General features: G+C 39.6%; 1 protein-coding gene across 4 annotated transcripts in view; it reads right to left on the bottom strand.

The window, feature by feature from the left end:
- Window positions 1–24102, bottom strand: part of LOC109926673 (protein unc-13 homolog C-like) — a 537669-nt gene that overhangs the window by 11807 nt on the left and 501760 nt on the right. For all 4 annotated transcript variants that reach the window (XM_048616076.1, XM_048616075.1, XM_048616074.1 and 1 more), the window contains one exon: window positions 22039–22186. In XM_048616076.1, the coding sequence (XP_048472033.1) occupies window positions 22039–22186 (148 nt within the window). The remainder of the gene's footprint in view (window positions 1–22038; window positions 22187–24102) is intronic.

Here is a 24102-nt window from a genome sequence, read left to right as displayed (position 1 = left end):
GCAAACTCCACACAGACAGTCACCCAAAGGTGGGATCGAACCCGGGTCCCTGGCGCTGTGAGGCAGCAGTGCTAACTACTGAGCCACCATGCCATGTTTTTTTATTTCTTTGCTAATTTGAGAACCAAAACATCAGTGGTAACCATTAACTAATTGTGATAGCATAAACATACATAATTAATTCAAAATGGACAGCAGTATGTTTTGTTTGGCATTAAATGTGGTAGTGTGGCTGAATGATCTAAAGTGCTGGATTTAAGCTCTAGTCTCTATTGAGTTGTGGGTTTGAATCCCACCGTTACCAGAGACACACGTAATGTATCCCAGGCAGTTGCCTCAAAGGGGCTGGGCAAGTTGAAACTTGCAGTATTTACTTTGAGCAGCACAGTGGCTCAGTGGTTAACACTGTTGCCTCACAGTGCCAGGGACCCAGGTTTGATTCCACTCTCTGGCATCTGTCTGTGTGGAGTTTGCATGTTCTCCCCCTATCTATGTGGGTTTTCTCCATGTGCCCCGGTTTCTCCCCACAGTCCAAAGATGTGCAGGTAAGGATGGATTGGCCATGCTAAATTGCCCCGTAGTGTCCAGGGATGTGCAGGTTAGGTGGATTAGCCATGGGAAATTACAGGGATAAACTGGGAGGCTGACTTGGGTGGGATGCTCTTCAGAGGGTCTGTGCAGACTCAATGGGCTGAATGGCCGCTTTCCACACTATAGGGATTTTATGATTCTATTGTTGTCTTGAAAAATTCAATTTGTAAACACAACTAATACTGTAATGTAAAGCTGGCAATAATGAGTTATAAAGTTGGTTACGCTATCCTAGCTAAGTTTCTGGAACTCTGTATACTCGCTTCCAAAATTCGGCTGAGGATTCCAAAGCAGACCTTACGTTATTCTAAAAACATTTTGAGCCAAAATACTTGCAGAAGCTTTTTAACTGCTCCAGGTGCAAAGTTGGAAGAGGCATGAGATGACTCCTCCATAGCAACTCAAATCACATTGTGCCACTGAATACATGACCTTCCTCCTTAGATATACAACAAGTTGTTAAGTGAAGCAATGGACCTTACGTGACACATGAGCAAAAAAAAACTGCAGTATTACTAAGCCACATTCTTTACACAGACTCTCATGTTATTCTCTTTGAATAGTAGTAGGCACTATAATGTATATTGTGTTTGCAGGAACACATAACAGCAGCTTTTACATCTGGTTTTGCAGCACAATTGTGGCTATTTTTACACATAAGTGCCTGATAAGTCCTACAGTGCTTCTGGATGACAGCAGACACAATCCAATCTGCGATCTGGTTTGTTGTCTTTTCAGTTTCCTCTGTCATTGTGCCAATGCAACAGTACCTCCAAATAAAGACATTTGGTCATTTTTAATGAACTCTCGACTATTTTTGTGACAACTGTATATTGCGGATTTGAGTATAAGTACTCCAAAAATTCCTGGATGTAATCTTCTGAATCGCATGCATATAACACAAATATTAACATGTTTATATTGCCATTCTGACCTTGTTGCACAGCATTTCCACTTCACAGGGATGTGGTAGTAACAGTACAAACCCAGGGTCAGGGTCCAACTTGACATTATTATGCAGTGGGACAAGACTCGTTATGGCCCCTCTACTCCCAAGGGCACCTACCCAGTCTAGTTATGACACTACCACAAAGTGTCAAGCCTGATTTTAGGGCCAAACATTTGGATAAGGCCCATCGAGTGTCTTAGATTACAAAGGGTTACAAAGTTCAATTGCCCTGTGCCCAACTGAAGTGATGCAATTGATGTTACTCAGGCTCAAAGTACTCTTCACCTGACGAAAGGGCTATGCTCCAAAACCTTGTGATTTCAAATAAACCTGTTGGATTGTAACCAGGTGTCATGTGACTTCTGACTTTGTCCACCCCAGTCCAACACCAGCACCTCCACATCATATTCTCATCATGGCTGTGAACACTATTGTTCAAAGAAGGTTGCAGGGTCTCACAATAGCTAGGGTTGCCAGGATGTCGCAGGGGCAGTAGCTCTGGGAAGCAGAAACCTATCTCCAAGAATGATATCTCTTGTGCTTTGTCAGTCCACCTGCTGTTGCCTGTTGGGGATATGATAGTGTAAACTTCTGAACTTTAATAACTGTTTATGAATTGTAAGAAGCAGCAATAACTGTCTGGAATAAATGTTAAGGGACAAGGACAAGCTGTCGTACAGAAATTGAAAGCAATTAGCCATGCCTGGGAGAGGAATAAGTCAAAGCTACATAAATAAACAACTGCTTTAACAACTGCTTGATAAATAGTTGTCTTATGCCACAGGGACAGATGATTGCCCTGCAGAAGAATTTGGGAATTAACTGCAAGAAAGCTGTGTCTTCAAACAGACAGTCATTACAAAATATAACAAGGAACAGGGGAGCTACTTCTGATAAGAAGGAAAGCTGCAGACTTGAATGATTCCAGAGGAGTAGTCAATGTTGTGGATGAAACAGTCTGAAGGATTATCAATAATGCCACACCACAAACTCTAAAGAGAGAAAGTTGTATTAGAATTCAACTCCAGGAATCTTCAGCCTAGAACTTTGAAGAACAATACTACAGGAGGATCAAAACCCACACTTCCAGAGACAAACACTGTTGGTTGGAATCGTAACTAAATTCTATCTCTAATTAGGTAAAAGCCAAGTTGGGTTGTGGGGCTTAATGTGCTTACTTGGCTCTTATGTTGGTTGCTACATGCAATTAAGTTTAAATAATTGTTTCAGTATTTGATTGAGAGATTTCTTAAGAAGTTGCTGAATTTTAAAGGTAGCTCGTGGTAATTTACACATGACTGACGGAGTCAGAACTGCTCAAGATTGTGCTGCAAAATATTCTGTCGGTTGCTACATGATTTCATCTTCTTATAAATTTTACTTTAACAGACAGACTAAAAGCATTATTAGCTAACCATTTTATTTCAGGAAAAAGCTTATACTATAAATTACAGAATTGAACTTTCCCCTTTTATTTTAACTTGACTGAAAGCCCACATCATCAACTCTCACAGCTGAAGGTGACTCTTAGTTCCTCAGGGTTGCCTTCCACTCCTTTCCTCTCCCAGTCAAGTAACATTCAACCCCAGAACTGTCTTTCACAGTGATTGTTTTTTCTGGTGATTCTTCATTTAGTGCAAAGTAAACCTCATACTTATTTGAGATGCTCATGAGTTTCGTCTTTTCATTTTGAGCATGCTCCCCGCTGTATTCCCAGATGGTCCTTTGACTTCAAGCTGCTCTTTGTCTCCCAGATCCCGGTAGACTGCCTATGGCTGAGTGATTCAAGATATCCATGAAAATCCTGACCTTTCAAAGCCCGTATCCATGGCATTGAATCACAGGGGCCCTGTATCTAGGTAGGAATACTGATCAGCTATCCTTGAAATCCCAACTCTCTTTTATCTTGGAAGTAAATGAATAGTTCAAAGCAGAACTGTTTAGTAACCTGACATTCTTAACAGCCTCCTGGGACTTTGAAATCTAACATTCTAAATACAGATGCTCCTGCCATTGTCTCCGAGTATGACCAACTTCCACCATCTTATCAGAAAAATAATCGGGACCGCTCCTTAATCTTTAACTGCCACTTCACTCAAGCCTGTTGTTTGGCAGACATCTGAATAGGTAACATAGGTCCTTCGTTTTACTCTGTATTAAAGACACAGTCCCAAAATGAAACTGCAATAAAAGTACAGCTAATTAGCTTTCCTACCTTGTTGCTTTAACTGAGACACCCCTGAGACTAAACTGAATATTTAACTTGGCCCTCTCATCCACCACAGAAGGCTGAAGGTTTAAATCTCTTGGGCTGATATTGCAGTGTACTACTGAGGGAATACTGCAATATGTGAGGTCTTGTGTTTCAAATGAGACGTTAATCTGAGGTGCCATCTATCAGCTATAATACATTCTAGCATTATTCATAGAAGAGTAGGGAGTTTTCCTGGTGGATCAGTCAAAGTTGTCTCTTTGAATATGAACCCTTTTTAAGGAAAAGACAAAATTCCAATGCGAGTAAAACAAACAGATTATCTGAGGAAGGGTCATCGGACCTGAAATGTTAACTCTGATTATTTTCTTCACAGATGCTGCCCAGACCTGCTGAGCTTTTCCAGCAACTTCTGTTTTTGTTCCTGATTTGATCTAAAATGTCCTCTCTGCAAACTAGGTGCTATGGTGTTAAAATAAATGGTTTAATGAATCTGATGTGGGTGCTGTTAGCAAGTTCAGCATTTATTACCCATGCCCTTAAGAGGGCGATGATGAGCTATACGTGTGAAATACTATTCAGCCCCTCCAACAGGCTTCTATTCAATTATGGCTGATCAAATCACGTTTTGAATTTAATCTTGTCATTTACCTCCAAAGACCTTTGATACCCTTGCCTAACAAGAATCCATCTCACTTCCACTCTAAAAATATTCAATGTTCCACCCCTGCCACTTTCTGAGGCAGAGAGTTCCAAAGTCTTACAATCCTCAGACAGAAACAAAATCTCCTCATCTTTGTCCTAAGAAGGTGAGCCTTCATTTTTCTCAACAGTGCCCCCTATTTATGGATTGACCCAGGAGAGAAAATGTTCTTTCCACACCCACCTTGTCAAGACAATTTTATTTACTTCTAGATAGAGAGATAGTAAGAACTGCAGATGCTGGAGTCTGAAGTAACACAGTGTGGAACTGGAGGAATACAGCAGGCCAGGCAGCATCAGAGGAGCAGGAAAGTTGGCGTTTCGGGTTGGGACTCTTCTTCTCCTGCTCTTTTGATGCTGCCTGGCCTGCTGTGTTCCTCCAGCTCCACACTGTGTTATCTCTTACCTACTTCTATTTTCTTCAAGCACAGGCAAATGGATTTCCACCCAAGTGTGTAGTCTGCTGACAGACACATGGAGGCAGATGGATCAGTGACTTAGTGAGCTTCTCTGAGGTGACACTGCACATCCGGATTGTCAGGGTCGTGAAGGAGAGAGTTGGGGAAGGAGTCCACTTCATTCTTTTTCTTTTATATCCAGAAGTGCTCTTACACACAACTGACCTGTTTTCTTCCCTAGCACAAAATCACCCCACGGTATTGTTTTTTTCCTAGCTATGAAGCCGTGCCAGTAAATCACCCGTGTTTCCAATTGAGTAATTTATATGCAAAGCCCATTAAGGGCAATATAAATCATCAAAATGAGGGGGAGGGGGTTAAATCAAAAATGAGTTGGGGTGGGGAGGTGGGAATGCAGCTCCTTAAATGAATGATGGCAGGTAAGTTAATTGTTAATCATCCTTTACTGGTGCCTTTTTCAGAGGGCTCTGATGGCCCAGTGGTCGTCTCCCTGCTTCTGGACCAGGAGGCTTACACTCAAGTCCAATCTACTCCAGACGTGTGTCATAGCATCTGTGAACAGGTTAATTAAAACAAAAATCAACAATCCTCTTTGGTGTCTTGCACTGAATATGAGTTAAACCAGTTGCAAGTCAAGATTGCCATCTTGATTATCCCTTTATCATCTAAAATATTCAGCCCAAATCACCTGCATTTAATAGCAGAATCATGATAAAATTTTTTAATGTAGTCGGTACCTTTTGTGAACACAATTTGATGTGTTCACACAACCATCATGCCCCCTGTAATGAAACCTAAGCACATATTTTTGCCGCCATCAGAATGAAAACAAAACAGATAGCTAACATAATGGACATATTGTATATACATGTGTGGAAGGAGTTATTCACACACTGCATTCTTTTGTTGCTAGCAATAATCTAATTATGCAACAACAAAGGTATGACAGAAATGGCATTCACATTTTCAACTAATGCATGATCTTTCTCAACAACAAAACAGAAACAGTTCTACTCGGATATAAAATTCATTTCATTCTTGTACTGCGTGGAATCTATTCTCCTTCGCTGATAAATAATTTACAAGAACTGTCAGCTGGGAGGATGGAATACAGTAATTACATTATACATGCACCAGAAACAGCATTAAAATATGAAATGGCGATTTTGGCTTCCAAAACTGACACAATTACATAATTATGGGACTGTCTGAGCAAAATTATAAAACAAGAGGTGAAATGTATTTTTGTTTTTCGCAAAAGCCTTGCTTAAAATATTCCTGGAAAAGACAAATATATTTCCAGGGGAGCTCATTCCTCTCAATGTTGCATTCAAACATAGGTTTGTATAAAATAGCAGTAATCACCATAGTTTATTGAGCTGCACTAGTCCCTAAACTAGGAAAGTACAATATGTCTGTTACTGCTGTGTCATCAACAATTGTGTTATCTTCTGCACTGAAGTCACCAATTTCTATTTGAAAAGGGAGGCACTAATTCACTGAGTCTGTCAGGAGATTTGCATCAAAAAAATGAAGATGATATAGTGTTTTTAAACTATCACCAACTAATAAATACTTTAAAATGCTGAAAATTTTTTTTAAACCTGTGAATCCCATTTTCAAGTTAAAGCACATAATAAACAGGATAGCTTCAAAGGTGACAATCGATAACGACAAAGTATTTCCAATGGAGTAGAGAAGGCCAAGAAAATAGCTTTGGGACGATGTTACAAGTATGAAGGTATTTGACAGACAAATATAATGAATATATTTTCTATTGATAAGGGAACTGTCTGCAGAGGATCTATAATCACAGCTGAGAGAAGATAAATGAGAATTGTTACAACTTGGGATTGGCACAGAGGGATAGAGGCAGAGACCACTGCTTTTTCTTTAATTAGATAAACTGTTGAAGGGGAGAAAGATGCAGAAAGATAAAAAGCAGGACTGTGGAATTAATTTTTCCTTGCTTTTGTAGAGTCAATGCGAATGGAACTGACTGAATGGTGCCCTTCAGTACTGTATACATCTGTGCTACGAAGGCTTGCAATTTGCTGACCTGATGTATGTTTCTGGGATGAGAGCTACTTGTACAATCTCAGCAAGCATCCAGTCGGGATTGGGATATGTATCCAGTGCTGAGCTGGGAAATGACCTATAGAATCCTGGGACAGCCATCATGCCTTGCAAAGGGAAACATTGCCGATAGTTGCCAAAGACTAGAACTCGCTAAAGCTTGGAATTCCTTCTAACATATACCATGACAATGCAGCATGCATGCAAGCTGGATTCGCCAGGACCTTGAGGAATCCTGCCAGGTTGTAAAGTTTCACAGCCTGCTCCAGTTACCTTACAGGGAAGGAGATGAAATTACTTGCTCAAGCAAGCAAGAAATCTATCACTTGCTTGAACATTGTGGTATGATTAATGTTTCTAATGTTGCCAGTGGCAGTTTGAAAGGAGCTGGAAGTAAAAACTAAAGGTTGTCACGCCGTCTGCAGTTACTGGTATTTTTGTGGCAGAAGACAGGTCTGACTGCAGGTTACATTCCAATGTGTGCTTGGCATATCAACATCACTCAGTAAGTTGGTGAACTGCCATCTGAGCAATTAAGGATGAGCAATGAATGCTGGTCTAGCCTGCGATGCCCATTTCCCATGAATGAATAAAAACAAATCCTTCCACAATCCCTAATTTTAAAAGAATCCTTTCTCTACTTCAGTTCACAATGAAAAATACAGAGAATAGAATGATGCAGTCATTACAAACTCCATGTGAGGCTCAGGTGTGCAGTTAAATATGTATATTGGAAATTTCCTGTCTGAAATCTGCTGTTCTGCCTTTACTTTTGAGAAAACAGCATTTTACTGTCTGTCCCACCATTGATAAATACTTACATCCACAGGGATTGGTACTGGGTCCACTGCTGTTTGTCATTTATAAACAATTTGGGTGAGAATTTAGGAGACATGGTCAGTAAGTTTGCAGACGACACTAAAATTGATGGTATATTGGACAGTGTGGAAGGTTATCTAAGATTACACAGATCTTGATCAATTGGGCCAATGGGCTGAGGAGTGGCAGATGAAGTTTAATTTGGATAAATATGAGGTAGGACTTATACTATTAATGGTAGAGCCCTCAGTAATGTTGTAAAACAGAGATACCTAGGGCTTCAGATACCTAATTCTTTGAAATTTGTGTCACGAGTAGATAGGTTGGTTAAGAAAGCATTTAACACGCTTCCCTTCATTGCTCAGTTCTCTTTTGGAGTACTGTGTACAGTTCTGGTCATCCTGTTATAGGAAGGATATTATTAAATTGGAGAGGGTTCAAAAAAGATTTATCAGGACGTGGCCGGAATGGAAGGTTTCAGTTATAAAGATAGGTCTATTTTCACTGGAGTGTAGGATGTTGAGGGGCGACTTTATAGAGGTTTATAAAATCATGGGGGCATAGATAAGGTGAATAGCAAGGGTCTTTTCCCGAGGGTGGGGGAATTCAAAACTAGGGGTCATATTTTTAAGGTGAGAGGAGAAAGGTTTAAAAAGGACATGAAAGGTAACATTTATTCACAGAATGTGGCTCATATGTGGAATGATCTGCCAGAGGAAGTGGTAGATGCAGGTACAGTTACAACATTTAAAAGACATTTGGCTAAGTACATGAATAAGAAAGGTTTGGAGGGATATGGGCCAAATGCAGGCAAATGGGATGAGCTTAGTTTGGGAACATAGTCAGCGTGGACAAGTTGGAGCGAAGGGCCTGTTTCCATGCTTTATGGCTCAATGACTGACGGTCGTTTAACATGAGGATCATCACCAGTCAGGCAAGGGGAGAAACTGAGAAGGACAATCCTTCATGATATCCTCAGCTGATGCAGAAATTGAACTCATGCAACTCTGCATCACAAACCAACTATCCAGCTAACTGACCCCCTATTTATTAATAAATGTAAACTGAATCTCCTGATATCTAGAGTTGGTAATCAGTAATACAAGTACTCTTTTAATAATACGATAAATGTTAAGTACTGCTAATCATTCTGGCACTGAAATGAAGTAGTACGTTTGATGTCTCATTTCTTCAGGTTTTGAGATTTTTGCTTAATTTAAAAGGCGTTGAATTTTCCATTCTGTCTTTCCTCTTCATTTCTCACTACCTGAATTAATTCTCCCTCTCAAATTTACCCCCTTCTCAAACCTTCCCATGTTTAGCTCCTTATCTTTAAAGCTGATTGGTTAAGAGCTGAGGTGATACCCCATTCCTGTATCTGGATTCTGCCAATAATGGTGAAATATTTCAACACTGAATTTGGTATCGATCGTGAGCATAGATTTACTGATGTATGTGGATCTAATATACAGCATAACAAAATTCTTGTTTAGGTATCAGAATGTTTTTCATTGCCATGAAGGATCCAAACCTGCCGCTCTCTAAAGGTAACTGGATATAGACAAGGGCACTGGGTGTTAGTCACTTGAAAATTTTAAGGGTGTCAGGACTTGCTTGCGTGATTGAACTAAATATTAGAACAGAATTAATTCGGGGATTAAGGAAAGAAGATCCACAATCAGCTAAGTATCAGTTTGACGATGTCTTGTAAATAGCTGTGATTTCACATCCACACACACTAGTGTTGCCCTGCATTATTTACCAACCAGTTCCACGACAAATTTTGAATCAGTGCAAGGTGCTTTCACGTTAGCGCAGTGCAAACAGAGTAGCATTGAAGTGATTAAAACATGGTGTTTTCTGGTGTGCAGCACTCAAAGACAAGTGGCAAAATAAAACTGCAAATGCTGGAAATCTGAAATAAATACAAACAGAAGGCACTGCATCTTCAGCAAGAAAAGACAATGCAAGGATTTAGATGTGGCCCCACTTAATGGTGATAATGCAACTGCAGAAGATGCATGGCTAATGTTTGAGAAAGATGATTTGACAACTGGATCTTTTCAAATTAAGCCAGGTCACAATTGGAGTCGAGTGAACAGAGATTGCTGAGCACTAGTTAAGTACACTTTTGCACAGTTCCACTTCTCTTTATTAACTCTATGCTGTTCACATAACAGCAGTGCATAAATGCAAAGGAACTGGAGATATCATTGAGGGAAGGGTTTCAGAAAAGGACTATCTAAATATTTATCCAATTTCATTTGAAGGCAGTCCTACCCACCTGGTTCAATTACGTATAGCTAATGTAAATTTCAAACAGTATTCCAATTCACTCAGGGTCTGAGTTGCTGTGGCAACACATAACTTTATATTACGTGCATGTTGTAGTCTGGAGCTATGCATAATGATGACAGAATCTCAGATGTTCTTTCTATCACATGGCTGACTAAATATGTCTCCCAACCTAACTGCTCGCCAGTCACACATAGCGGAAGGATTTGCAAATTGACAGTCAACTTGTTTGACCATATTATGAGCGCACCTTCCTTGGCCTTAAGGTCCTGGGCTGGGACATGTACCTGGAGCTTCTGGCTCAGAGACAAGGTTCCATTGCACCACTAGACCATCAAATTTAAAGTAGTGACATTTGAATTCTTTCTTCACTGCCTTCTTCAGTTCTTGAGTCTGCACGGCCTGCATCAAAACTGTATGACCTTTGGCGTTCCCCTTTGCAGCTAAATATTACGAAGCCTACAGCACAAGGGACATGCTTTTGTGCTAAAACAACCCTACCTGTGTCACAATTTGTGAAAAACCTTGCCACAAAAATGTAGCCAATCTAACGTGATAATATCAACGTTTCCCATTCAATTTTGGTGCGTCTACTGTAAGAATGCAGATGCAAAGTCTGTTAATTAGCTAATCTGATGGGATAGATTTTTGAAATCTTGTAATTCCACTACTATCTGGAATATAAAAATCATTTTTGGTGACTGAATTGGCAATGATACTTATTCGGAAAATAAATAATTTTTCTCATTGAATTTTGACAGGAATGTACAGGAGTATCTTCAAAGACAAAATAAAAATCTGTCACAGAGAATTGGTATACCTGAAGTGTTATTGTAGGATTTAATGACAATTCGTAATTATGATGCTTTTCAATTAAAATGACAAGAAATGTTTTATCATTATAATGTAATGCAGTAATTACTCTAAAAATAGCTTATAGGATTAATTGTCTTCAATTAAGACACTGGTCCTGATTTTTCATTCAAAATAATAGTGAGGTTATGGCTCTCATTATTAGCAAATTGTGTTGCAGTTTCAGATGAGGGGCAAATGCATGGTTAAATTCAAATATCCAAAAACCATTGCCCAAATTTTGCTGCTCTGCCTCACTACAGACATTCATCAAATGGCATGAAGTTGCTACATTATTGTGCAATAAATATGAACTAAAGTTGTCACACAAAGTCTTGCTCATTCAAAATTATAACGCTTTTCAATGATGTGGTGAATGTTGCTTCCCGTCAATCAACTACTCTGATACTGAATAGTAACATTTATAATTGTGGAGTCTTACGCATTCAAAACTTTAATGCTGTTATTCAGATTTGAATAGTTGTTGGAGATTTCAAATTAAAATTAAAGAAAAATGATTTTTCACTTTTCCTTTGTCTTTCCTTTCCTTCTCTTTCCCTGTTTCAGTGTCTGATTTGACATTTAATTCACCCAGGATCTCAGTCCTTGGGTTGTTGATGTTACAATACTTCAGTTTCACTCATTTGAGAGTGACAGTGTCTGCATGTCCTGGTTAATCAGGTCCCAGATCCCAGTCTCTCTCACTGTGTCACTATTTGCTCATGCTTTCAGTGGACAATACGCTTCTGAGGAAGGGTCACTGGACCCTAAACATTAATTAAGATTTCTCTCCACAGATGCTGCCAGACGTGCTGAGATTTCCCAGCAATTTCTGTTTCTGTTTCACTTGCTCAGCAAGTCATAGAGTTATAGATTCACAGAGATGTACAGCATGGCAACAGACCCTTTGGTCCAACTCGTCCATGCCGACCAGATATCCTAAATTAATCTAGTCCCATTTGCCAGCATTTGGTCCATATCCCTTTAAACCCTTCCCAGTCATAAACCCATCCAGATGCCTTTTAAATTGTACCAGCCTGCAGCACTTCCTCTGGCAGCTCATTCCATACACACACCACCCTCTAAGTGAAAAAGTTGCCCCTTAGGTCCCTTTTAAATCTTTCCCCTCTCACCTTAAACCTATGCCTACTAGTTTTGGACTCCGCTACCCTGGGGAAAAGACCTTGACTACTGACCCTATCCATGCTTGTCATGATTTTATAAACCTCCATAAGGTCTCCCCTCAGCCTCCGATGCTCCAGGGAAAATAGCCCCAGTCTATTCAGCCTCTCCCTGTAGCTCAAATCCTCCAAACCTGACAACATCCTTGTAACTCTTTTCTGAAATTTCAACTTTCACAATATCTTTCCTACAGCAGGCAGATTTATTTATTGATGTCCTGAGTCCTGCCCATTCCAAACCGCATACTGCTTGTTCACTTGCACTATCTTCAGACTCTCATAACTGTTCCTGACCCTCTTAACCTCTTCTGTTGGCTCTCAAACTGGATGTCACTAGGTTTTCCTGCTGTTGTGCAGGTCTATAATTTGGACTTGAAAAGTGGCCGACATCAGGATTCAGCCTCCACAGGAGAAGAGATTCTGACCTGCTTTCGGAGTTTGTGGGATGGGGGACCTCATTCAGGAGAAAACTATCGCATTAAACTATTTGGAGCACAGCGATCTCCAGGACAAGTTTTAATTGTCGTGGGGGAAGAAGTGGAGAGAAGTTAGGATGGAATTTCCTAGATTTGCAGTGAAAACCCTCATCATCCGCACCCACAAACTGGCCTGGATTTTGTTTTCAAATTGCTTTTTATGCCTTAGTAAATCGCTTTGCATTGTTGGAATGGGAAGAGTTTACACAGTAATACACAAGGTGTGCATGATAACCTGGATTGAGTAGTGGAGGATTTTTTTTATCCACCATCATCATTTACTCTATCCCAACAGATTTTTCAGTGCATTCACATTGTACCATTACAATAGTAGCAATGATTCTTCTGATCCTCCTGCACAAGGCTTTGCTACAACAACACCTGGTTAACAATCTTCACCAGTAGCAATTTCCTCAAAGTTCAATCCTTCTCTTCTGTGAAATTATGAATATCCTGCAATAGATACATTACCACTTTTGTGATTCACCACTTTTAACCTTTCCGTAAAAAGCATTCAGAAATGATTTCCACCAGACTATTACCAAATTCATTTACACTCATCTTGCTCTTTAATCTCAAAATTCAGCTACTTACTCTCAAGATCAATAAATTATTCATTAAATTTTACAACTTCACTTCATTATTTATGACGAGTTTGAACAGCTATCCTTGGAAACAGCCAACATGCGGAACTTTGTTAATGAGTGGTTACTTGATTAAAATTAATAAAATTTCTGTGTGCGGTAATTTATAATTTTATAATAGTCCATCTACTTCCATTATAAATCTGTCACTGTGTTAACCATTGAGGTAATTTCATAAGTGGTAAGTGCACGTACCCATGGTTGTAGCAACATAATAGCGACAATACATTATATTCCAGGGTCTTAATGGCAAGTTAATGAAAAATAAATCCATAGGAGATATGTAGGTTGGCCACTTCACAGGCTAATACAAGGGAATCACTGCCTTCATACTATCATATTCCTGGGAAGTTATCATCTTAATTTCTCTAACATTGTCAATTATTCCCTCACTCATATGGTCAAATATGGCATGAATTACTGGTGCTTCATACAAGTTTCATGTCTGTCCAAACAAGAGGAAGGACAGACACTTTGTAATTCTTCATTTCACTGGCAGCCCTGATACTAGACAGTCTCTAACCATGCGCTGACTGATTACCAAATACCTTTTTTGTGGGTGTGAACTGTTACATCACTACCAATCCTTGCATCATTAGTCGATACATTTCCAAGATAAATGAACTCCTTCCCTGTTTTCAATTAGGTTTCATAAACATAAATCATTGAAGAGGCACATGGCTCTTCAGGAACTGGTTAATAAATTTTGGTACAGTCTTCTTAAATCCATAGGCACTAAAAGAGCTGCAAAGATATTCATCAAGATTGAAAAATGTACCACTGATGTGCATTCACCAATATAAACTGTCTTTGTACTAGGTTATTTGATGCACACAATCTTGATAGATTTTAGCAAATTGAGATCAGAACATCATTAGTTGTATAATCCAGCACGTCAACGCACAAGAGTGCAAACAGTACAAGGCTCAGTCCCTGCTTCACACGGTGATAGCGGCTCTCTAACGTGTATAGATCGAAAACAGACCATTAATAGACGACACCAAGAGGACACCGTACGCCCTAACACACTGGCCACACTGCCCTACGTCAAGAACATATCAAAACTGACAACGAGACTCCTAAGACTACTAAGAATCATGGTGGTACACAAGCCCACAGCCACGCTACGACAAACATTCATGAGGATTAAAGACCCCAAACCCATGAAATGCAGAACCAACATAGTTTGCAAAATACCATGCAGCAACTGCCACAAACATTACATCGGAGAGACAGGAAGGAAACTGGCCATCAGAATACATTAACATCAGCTAGCAGCAAAATGACACAACGAGCTTTCCTTAATATCAGTACACTCAGACAATGAAGGCCATCAATTTAACTGGGACAGGTAACCATAGTAGCCCAAGCCAAACATAGACCAGCATGGGAATTCCTAGAGGCATGGTTGTCCACCCATAATGCAATCAACAAACGTGTAGAATTGGACCCCATATACAAACCCGTACAGAACAAAACCGGAAATGACACAACTCACCATAACGGACCGGACAGTATAAATTCCAAGCAGAGTAGAACAACATCGCTTCATCAGAGGCCTCACTGATGATGTCACCTAGCATGGTGATGAAACGTCTGAACGAAAACAAGCCAGCTTGGTGAGCAAATCAACAACCTCACAGACCATTTAAACCAGGGCTAACAGTTAATGCCAATTAAATGCTGAATATTTCTCCTTGAACTCAGAAGAAATAAGAAAAAACATTTTTAGATATTGTTTTATGCCTTCTTTGGCCTGAAACTGTCAAATCACTGAGCTGTACCACTTTCTATGAACAATCTGCAAGACCACATTTGGAGATAGTCAATTTCAATCAGTTAGATTGCTGCAAGCGAGAACATGTAGCTCTACAGACAGATATTCACAGGGTGCAATTTGCAGAGGACACTTTATTTTACACACTGTGGGTACAGATTTCATTTGTTCAGAGAACACACTTGTCTATTTGGGAATGTTGATGATACTATGAAGTTGTATTTATAGCCTAAATGTAACTGTCCGATGAGTGCCGTGGGGAACCTTCTCCTTGAATCACTGTTGTCCTTATGATGATGGCACTTTTCCAACAGCCATAGGGTGACAGATGTCAAGACATCAAGTTTTGTGTCCCTTTATTACAACTAAGAGGCAAAGCCACCACAGTCCTACCAGGAGACTGGAGATCTCATTAGAGAGAGACAACTGGTGGTGGTTTAACCTGAGAATCACCGCACCTCAGTGGAGGGGATAATTTGAGAAGGAGGGGCCTTCATGATGACCTCAGGCGATGCAGGAACTGAATCTGTGCTGCTGGTGTCACTCTGCGTCGCTGATCAGCCATCCAGTCAACTGAGCTGTTCAACTCCCAATTGATGAGGAATAAAATGATAACATGTGTTTGAGTTGGGAGGAGTCATTATGTGGTCGTGACGCAAAGAGAAAGAGGTTTCATGGTGGTTGATGGTTTGTTGTAGCCTGTATCTGTCACCAGGTTAATAGTGTTTTCAGTGGGTTTAAGGTGTGAGTCGGATCAGGGAATAATGCTGCTCCTGTTAGCATGAAAGATTGCCCATGCTGAAATCAGTGTCATCTAGATTTTTCTAAATTTACCAACAGTGCTAGTGAGTTTGATCATTTTTAAAGCAGGGTGTTTAAATTGGACTCTTCAAATCTGTGACTCTGGAGCTGCCTGTGCTCCATTAAGAATTAATAGACAGTTCACATCCTTGACTGATCAAACCCATTTCGATGGCAATTAAAATGACTTGCTCCAATTTTTAAAATTTTTTTTTCATTGTAGAGGTGAGAAAGTATTGTTCAATTAACAACATTATTGTAAAATTCTTCACAATATTGTTTAAATAGTCTCAGCTGTTTAGTTTTAATATTGGCATTTGCGTAACAACACTATGGCTCTTATGGTATTGTATTTTTTAAAAATAGTTTTTGCGAAAAAATGGTGCATTTTGTAATTAATGTTACTGATACATAGAGCTGAAAGGTGGTGTGCATTAAGGTGAAAGTTCAGTGTAACGATCTTGTGTTGTATAGGAAATACCTTTAGGCCATCAGACAAGCAGCTGATACCTGCTAACTTCCCAGACAGCCAATATATAGAATTGGTTCCAAGTAGAGTGACATGTCCACCTGTGGACACCACACCTCGAGGAAGAAAAACAGAAGTTGCTGGTAAAGCTCAGCAGGTCTTGCAGCATCTGTGAAGAAAAAAGTCAGAGTTAACATTTTGGGTCCGGTGACCCTTCCTCAGAATGGACAAAGGCTCTGAAAGCTTTGGCAAGGGATTTACTATAATGATAGTTTACAGTTACTGGATTTGTGGAAGAATCAGGGTTGTTCTCAGAGCAGATAAAGTTAAGAGGAGATTTGATATGGTGTTGAAAATCATGAAGGGTTTAGATAAAAGTAAATAAAGACAAGTTATTTCCAGTAAGTGAAGGACTGATAACTAAAAGCCACAGATTTAAAGTGACTGGCAAGCGAATCAGGGATGGTATGAGGAGAAACCAGTTTTAAACAACATGTGGTTAGGATTCGGAATGAACTACCCGATGGTGTGGTAGAAACCCATAGTTTTCAAATGGAAATTGGATGAAAATAGGGAGAAAAACAGTGATGAGCGCTGGGGAGTAAGAATAACTGGAAAGCTCTTCAGAAAAGCTCGATACAATCAATGGGGTGGATAGCCTGTTTCAGTGCTGTGCATACTATGATTCTTTTCAATGTGATCCTTATTATTTGACTTGTCCTATTCCTTTAAACCTGACATCTTATCCTTCACATCCTTCTAAATGTAGTGGGACCTTCTTCAGAATGCCCCAAACACCCAGCGGACTCTGTTTTGTTATACATTGCAGTTTTAATCCATAGACGGTATGTTCTGATTTCCTGACATCAACCATAAGAAACTTGTTTATAAAGTGAAGCATTTGGGTCTCCATAGTACCATTATTGCTGATTGATGCACTCAGAACACTTCATAGCATTTTTGTGTGTATTACAGGGTAAAGTGATTCAGCAGCAATTTTACAAGCGTGTTTGGTTTGATCCACCAGTTGTAAGTTGACTGTAATTCACAAGCAAGTGTGCTGAGTGAATTATGTGTTTACAAGACCACGATAAAACCAGGCCAAAAAAAACAAGACTTCTCCTTTGTTCCACTATCAGCTATTTGAAGAATTTGTTTATTCACTGCACACACGTGCATTGGAAAGCGTGAACCCAAATAGAGAAGGGATAAGCAATGAGGTGAGATTAGAGAAGCTCAAGATGCAGAGTCTGAAAAGCAGAATGTTCTGGAAAATCTCAGAAAGGTTTCAAAGTTTACTGAATAATAGATTCAAGGTGAACCCTGATAGCCTCTTCAGGAGCATCTGAGGGCATCAAGGATTGAAATATCTTCCAGACATTATAATATAATCAAAAGCATAAGTAAAGCACGATGCTCAGACACAAAAATTGGGGTTCAAGTGGTTGAGATTCAAAAGCACGGCCATTTGTTGCCCTTGATTGTTCTTGTGTTTTCATTTTGTTTGGTTGTAATGAAGAGAAAATACAATTCATTTCACTGAAGTGTGCTTTTCAATTTTACAAAACCTCTGGGGATTGCAACAGTTGGCAAAGATGAGCCGAGACTTGAGTTCACAATAAGTCTCATCTATTCTACAGTGACAAGTCAATATGATGCCCAGGGTCGCCATGGATTTCTCAGCTTTAGTAATTCTGAGAAAACAACGGTGAGCAGACCATTTCACTGTTCACAACAATGGTGAATTACTTAAACTTAGTTTTGATTAGCACAACCATGCAATCACTCTAAACACAGAGCAAACTAAAACAAAAACTCGAACGTTTTACAACAGACCTGTTTCAGTTACTGGGTCTACTTGGCAAAAAGTCATTTTCGAAAATGCATTCTTTTGGAGGCCATTATTATTATTTATCTAAAGAATTTATATTTCAACATTTGTCAAAAAAATTAGGCTGAGTATGCCAAGAATGAGATTACAATGATAAATTTTGAATTTCAGTAATGTTTCTCTCATTAAATAATGTGGTTCCTTTTTATAAATTATGGGATGGGAGCTTTGCTGTCAAAACCTGCATTTTTTTTGCTCATCTCTGATTGGCCTATAGGAGGTGCTGCTGAGTCACCTCCTTAAACCTCTACAGCCTATTTGCTCCAGGTGCACCAGTAAGGAAGGAGCTCCAGGAGAGTGAACTCGTGACAATAAAGGAAGACAATATAGTTCCAAGCCATGTAGTGACTAGCTTAGAGGAGAACCTCCCGACAGTGGAATTCACACATGCCTACTGCCTTCCTCCACCTAGGTGTAGAGGTTGCGCGTTTTAGAAAATACTGTCTTCGGAAACTAGGGGAGCTGCTGTAATGCATTGTATATACAGGGAACACTGTGACCATTGTGTTCCAGTAGTAGAGAGTGTGAAGTATTATTCTGGTGGATGAGGTGCAGATCGAAAAGACTTTGTCCTGTGTTGAGTCAAGTTGTCTCGAGGACAGTCATTTTCACCTTAAATCTCAAAGTGAGCTATTTTGTTCCTGTTTGGACCAAGGCTGAAATGAGATTTGGTACTGGGATGACCCAAATGGAGTATTGGTAAGCTGGTCATTGCTGTATAAGTGTTGCTTGATAGCACCATCAACGATGCTATCCATGACTTTGCTGATGATTGACAGTAGACTGATGAAGTGTTAATTGAATTGGTTGGATTTGTCCTGCTTTTTGTGGATAGGACATACCTGGTCAAAATTCACTTTGTTGGGCTGTGTTTGTAACTTTACAGGAACAGCTTGGCTAGGAATGTAACCAGATCTGCAGCACAAGTCATCAGCAATACAGCTGGGATGTTGTTAGAGCCTAGTGCAGCATACAGTGCCTTCAGTATTTTTTTAATATCATGTAAGATGAACTGCACAGGCTGAATTTTGGTATCTTTGATGCTGAAGACCACAAGAGGAGGCCAAAGTAGATTATCCACTTTGTACTGCTGGATGAAGATGGTTGCGAATTGTTCAGATTTGGTCTCTTTCACTCACATACTGGGCCCTATTTTTGAGGAAGGGGACGTTTGTGCATTCTGCGCCTTCTGTTTGTTCTGTATTGTGATTCTAGTAATAAAATGACTCCACAATGGAAAGTGTGTGAATATGAATTCTCACAGCTTTACTCAATCTTATGTGCTTTATGAAATGTTCAGATTTTAAATTAACAGTGCAGTTACTTTATGGATTTCTCTGAGCACTTTTTATCCACACTCAGCTTCTCTTCCAATTAAGCAATTTATAATTAAATTCAGCATCTGTGGAGAGAAAGCAGATTTAATGTTTTGGGTCCAGTGACTCTTCTTCTGTTCTGAAAAAGGGTCACTGGAGCTGAAATGTTAACACTGCTTTCTCTCCACAGATGCTGCCTGACCTGCTGTGTTATTTTCCAGCAATTTCTGTTTTTGTATCTGATTTCCAGTCTCTGCACTTCTTTGTCTTTTTTTCCTCCACTGTTAAATTGCTTTGATCCAGGTTTATGTTGGTATTAAAAATAAGGAGTACAAGCACACATTAAAATAAAACATGATTTACATTCTCATCAGCCTAATAGTATAAAACTTATTTTCTTGCGCTGATTTTCTGATTCCCAATACAATGTTCCATTTGCTCAGCTTTGACATAGAGTTACCAGGACTCTTCAACATGGTCTAATGACCAGGAAAAAGCAAGTAAGTTATTAAAAAAAATGTTACTGCAAATTTGCATCAAATTTATATGAATTGAATTGGCTGATAAGTGCAACTGTTGTAAATGGTTTCATTCACACCAGTTAACGTGAATTTCCAATGTTGACCCTTAAATTCTATCTGGAACATCCCAAATGGAAAATAAACAAAATTTCTCATGCGTGAAAAGCAAGCAAACCACATGATGTGTGTGCACAAGCTCAGCTAATCTCTAGTAGCCAGTCCAGCAATTTTGGCTCATCCAGGGCATTGGTCTATTAGATTTCTACTCTGGCTGAGAATGGCTGCCAACTGTACCACAACCAAAGGTTCAGCTGACACTAATTTGAATCATCACGATTCCGCTGTATCGATCACGTAGTAAATTCCCACATTTACAACCCAATGTAATGTCTTTGCTTGTTCAAGAAATACAGACTAGCAATGCCTTGCAATGACCTTTGAATCAAGAATTTAAGTACAAATTAAAGATGAGGAGTAGTGATATTGCACTGACTATTTTGGATTGAAACTTAAGTCCAATTTTTTCATGCAATACCTAGTAGTGTCATCAGATATGCACTCACTGCATAGATAAAAAGGAAGAGTGCAATCAGTTATCACTATTTCTCACATCACCTCTCTCCCAAAGTTGCTTCCTCTGGCCCCAAGCTATACTTCACCTCAAAAACAAGTGCTCTCCCACGTGATTACCATAAACAGAGTAATGCGCATTTCATCAATGTATTCCCGAAACATTAACCCACTTTCACCTGTTCTGAGGCTGTGACAGCCTGGGATTCTGGAGGGAGGTCATTAAGTGAAAAGCCCTCCATTTTTACTGGGTGCTTGGGACGGGAATCAGACTCCAAGATAATGCCCACTATTTGACTAAAGGCGAGGATTTTCGAAGAGCCAGTAGCTGTGAGCTCTAGGTCAGAGCTCAGCAATATTGCTGCCTTAGAGCTTGTGTGACATACAGCTCACAAACATACAGGGGGCTGCAACACACACCTCGGGAATTCCGAGTACTGAGAGCAGGCAAGAGTGGGTGCGTTGACACTCTTAGAGGGCTTTTCTTCGGGGTTTGGGGATCTGTCTTCTGTCCAGCGATCCACACCTATCCCCCACCCCTTCTGTTACAAGGTGTCAGAGGTAGAGATTAAACCGGCAGAGAAAGACTAAATGCAAGCATTTCTATCAGTTCCACCTTCCTCAATGCAAGTCAGCATGCCAGCAAAACATAAAGTGGAAAGTCGAGCAAAAAATGTTAATTACTTACTGGAATCAGCAGTGAAGCACAGTAGCAGGAATTTTGTAATGAACGTGTCTCATTGTTCAGTATGACTGGTCTGTAAATGCTGTGCTTTGCTGCTTCTAAGAACACCACTACATCACACACAAACTGTATCTTAAGTAACACACGTGAATTGATTTGTCTCGACAAGAAATACCTAAAACGATACTTGTTCCTGTTCATTTGTCAGGGTGAGTTCTTCAAGTAATTTAACTTGTGTTGGCAATGTCTCAGAGCGAGGACTTGCAGCTTTCAATCAGATGCCTATGACTTCAAGATCTCTTTCAGAGGCATAAGCACAAATATTAAAGCAGACACTCCAGTGCATTACCAAGGGAGTGCTGTGCTGTTGAGGATACCATCTTCTGAACAAGACATTAAATCAAGCCCTGTCTGCTGTCTCAGGTTAATGTAAAGGATCCCATGGCGCTATTTCAAAGAAGCATAAGGGGAATTAACCCCGGAGTCTTCACTTCTATTTATGCCTTCAGCAACAGCATAAAAATAAATTATCTGGCCTTTATTTCACTGTTGTTTGTGGGAGCATCCTGTGCATATTTTGGCTAATGTGCCCTCCTATTTTACAACAGTGACTACACTTCAAGAAATTACTTAATTGGCTGCTAGATGAATGCAAGTTCACATGAAATACAGACAGCAGTATTCTAAAGGACAAATAGCATCGAAAGCTGGGTAAAATATGCCTCTAAAGCTTTTTTCTGCTTGCATATTACTAATGCAATATAACTGGATATTTATCACGATGGTCCTTACCTTGTGAACTCTGGGTGTGGATAAACTTTTTAATCAGAGCATCAGTGGTTTGGGTGTAGAGACTAAGTGCATATTTCAAGGACTGCATGTCTGGACTCTTTTCTAGGAATGTCTTCTTGAGGCCATTTCCTCCAGCATGGAAATATTGCTAAAGAACGGGGAAATCCATCAAGTAAAGAAATTAAACAACAACAACAGGGCAGAAAAATCATGTCAATAAGACCACTAATTTTTATGTAGGTGCCACAAATTCATAGCAGCACATACTTAAACTCTACAGCCCAACTGGATCGTTAGTCTAGAAACCACTTTTATAATTTGGAGAGTAAGTACATTGGGCCACGACAATTAAAGCTATTTGGCATGTGCCACCTAAATTAGAATCCAAAATCTGTCAATGGGATAATTTTACTTATTCTAGGAAAGACTGAGTGCAGCAAATATCAGAAACTGGGCTAACTGGATGTGCGAGGGAGTCCATTTATATTAATGCACCAAATGTTAAGGGGGTATTTTATCATAGAGTATTCCTTGCCACATAATCTTTTGTATTTGCTGCACTCAGATTCATCATTGCTCTCAGACAGAAGATGTGGAAAATGTATCCAATTATAGGCAGTTTATACTTTAATATGGATTACTTTGATATTTTAATGCAGTTACAAGAACAACAGGCAACAAAGAACAAGGCTAAAATGTAGTTTTTTTTCTTCCTTATATAAATTTTGTTTTATACTAACTCAAGATTTCATCTCCTACACAAACAGAAATTGCTGATTTCTGAGGAAGGGTCACTTGAACCGAAAGGTTAACTCTGATTTCTCTCCACAGATGCTGCCAGACCTGCTGAGATTTTCCAGCAATTTCTGTTTCTGTTGCTGATTTACAGCATCCGCAGTTCTTTCGGTTTTTAATTCATCTCCTACACTGTTCTTGTGGCTGTGATATTCTGTGTATTTACTACCACGTTCAAGGTTAATAGCTTTGTGTGAAATTTTTCCGTTACTTCACTTATAGGAAATTGGCGTTGCTGGTTGGGCCAGCATTTACTTGAAGGGGAGGGTGAGCTGCCTTGTTGAACCGCTGTAGCCTTTGTGTTGTAGATTAATGCACAAACAAGAAAATCTTTACAATATTTAACAAAGAAACTTCATAAATTGATAAGTACAGGTATAAAATAACTCATTAAGCCTGCACCATCACTCAGTGAGATCGTGACTGGTCTGATTCTGGCCCTAACTCCTCCTTCCTGGATGGTCCCCCCATAAATGTGACACCCTTGTTGATCAAAACTCTTTCTGATTCACCCTTACCCTTGAATATATTTAATGCCCCAACATTTACTGCTCCCTATGGAAGAGAACTCTAAAATACTAATGACCCTCTGAAAGAAGCAAGTCTCAGTCTTCAATGGGAGACTTGTTGTCCTTTGAAACTGTACCCATTAGCCCCAGATTTCCCTGTGAGGGGATAATTCCAACTCTCCTCAGAATCTTACGTGTTTCAATAGAATCACCTTTCATTTTTCTGAACCCCCAATCAATATAGGCCCAACCCGCTCAATCTTTTCTCTGAAGATATTGCCTTTCTCCCAGAAATCAGCCTGTTGAACATTGAGTTTCTTTCAATCCGAGAGTATCCTTTCTTAATTAGGACCAATACTGTCTGCAGTACTCCAGTTTCAGTCCTACTATTGTCATGTAGAATTGTGACAAGACTTACATACTTTTATCCTTCAGCCCCTTTGCAATAAAGGCCAATTTTCCATTTGCCTTTCTAATTGCTTGTTGCGAGCTTTTCATGATTTGTGAATGAGGACTCCCAGACTCCCCTACGCAGCAGCATTCATTCTCTCCATTTAAATGTTTTTCTATTCTTCCTACAGCATTTGTGTGCTAATATCTACATTGGGTCAATAGAAAGCAACAGTAAGTCTGCTCAATACTGATAATCTTGGGGCCCATTTGTACTGTGGTCAATTATTCTTTAAAAACTATAATGGAACACCTATCAGCTTGTTTACTCAGACAGTTAGAATTGGTTTAGGATCTATCCAGCAACCAA

Source organism: Rhincodon typus, chromosome 33 (assembly GCF_021869965.1).
Source record: "Rhincodon typus isolate 14 chromosome 33, sRhiTyp1.1, whole genome shotgun sequence".
NCBI classification, from domain to species: Eukaryota; Metazoa; Chordata; class Chondrichthyes; order Orectolobiformes; family Rhincodontidae; genus Rhincodon; species Rhincodon typus.
This window is presented reverse-complemented; position numbering and strand designations above follow the sequence as displayed.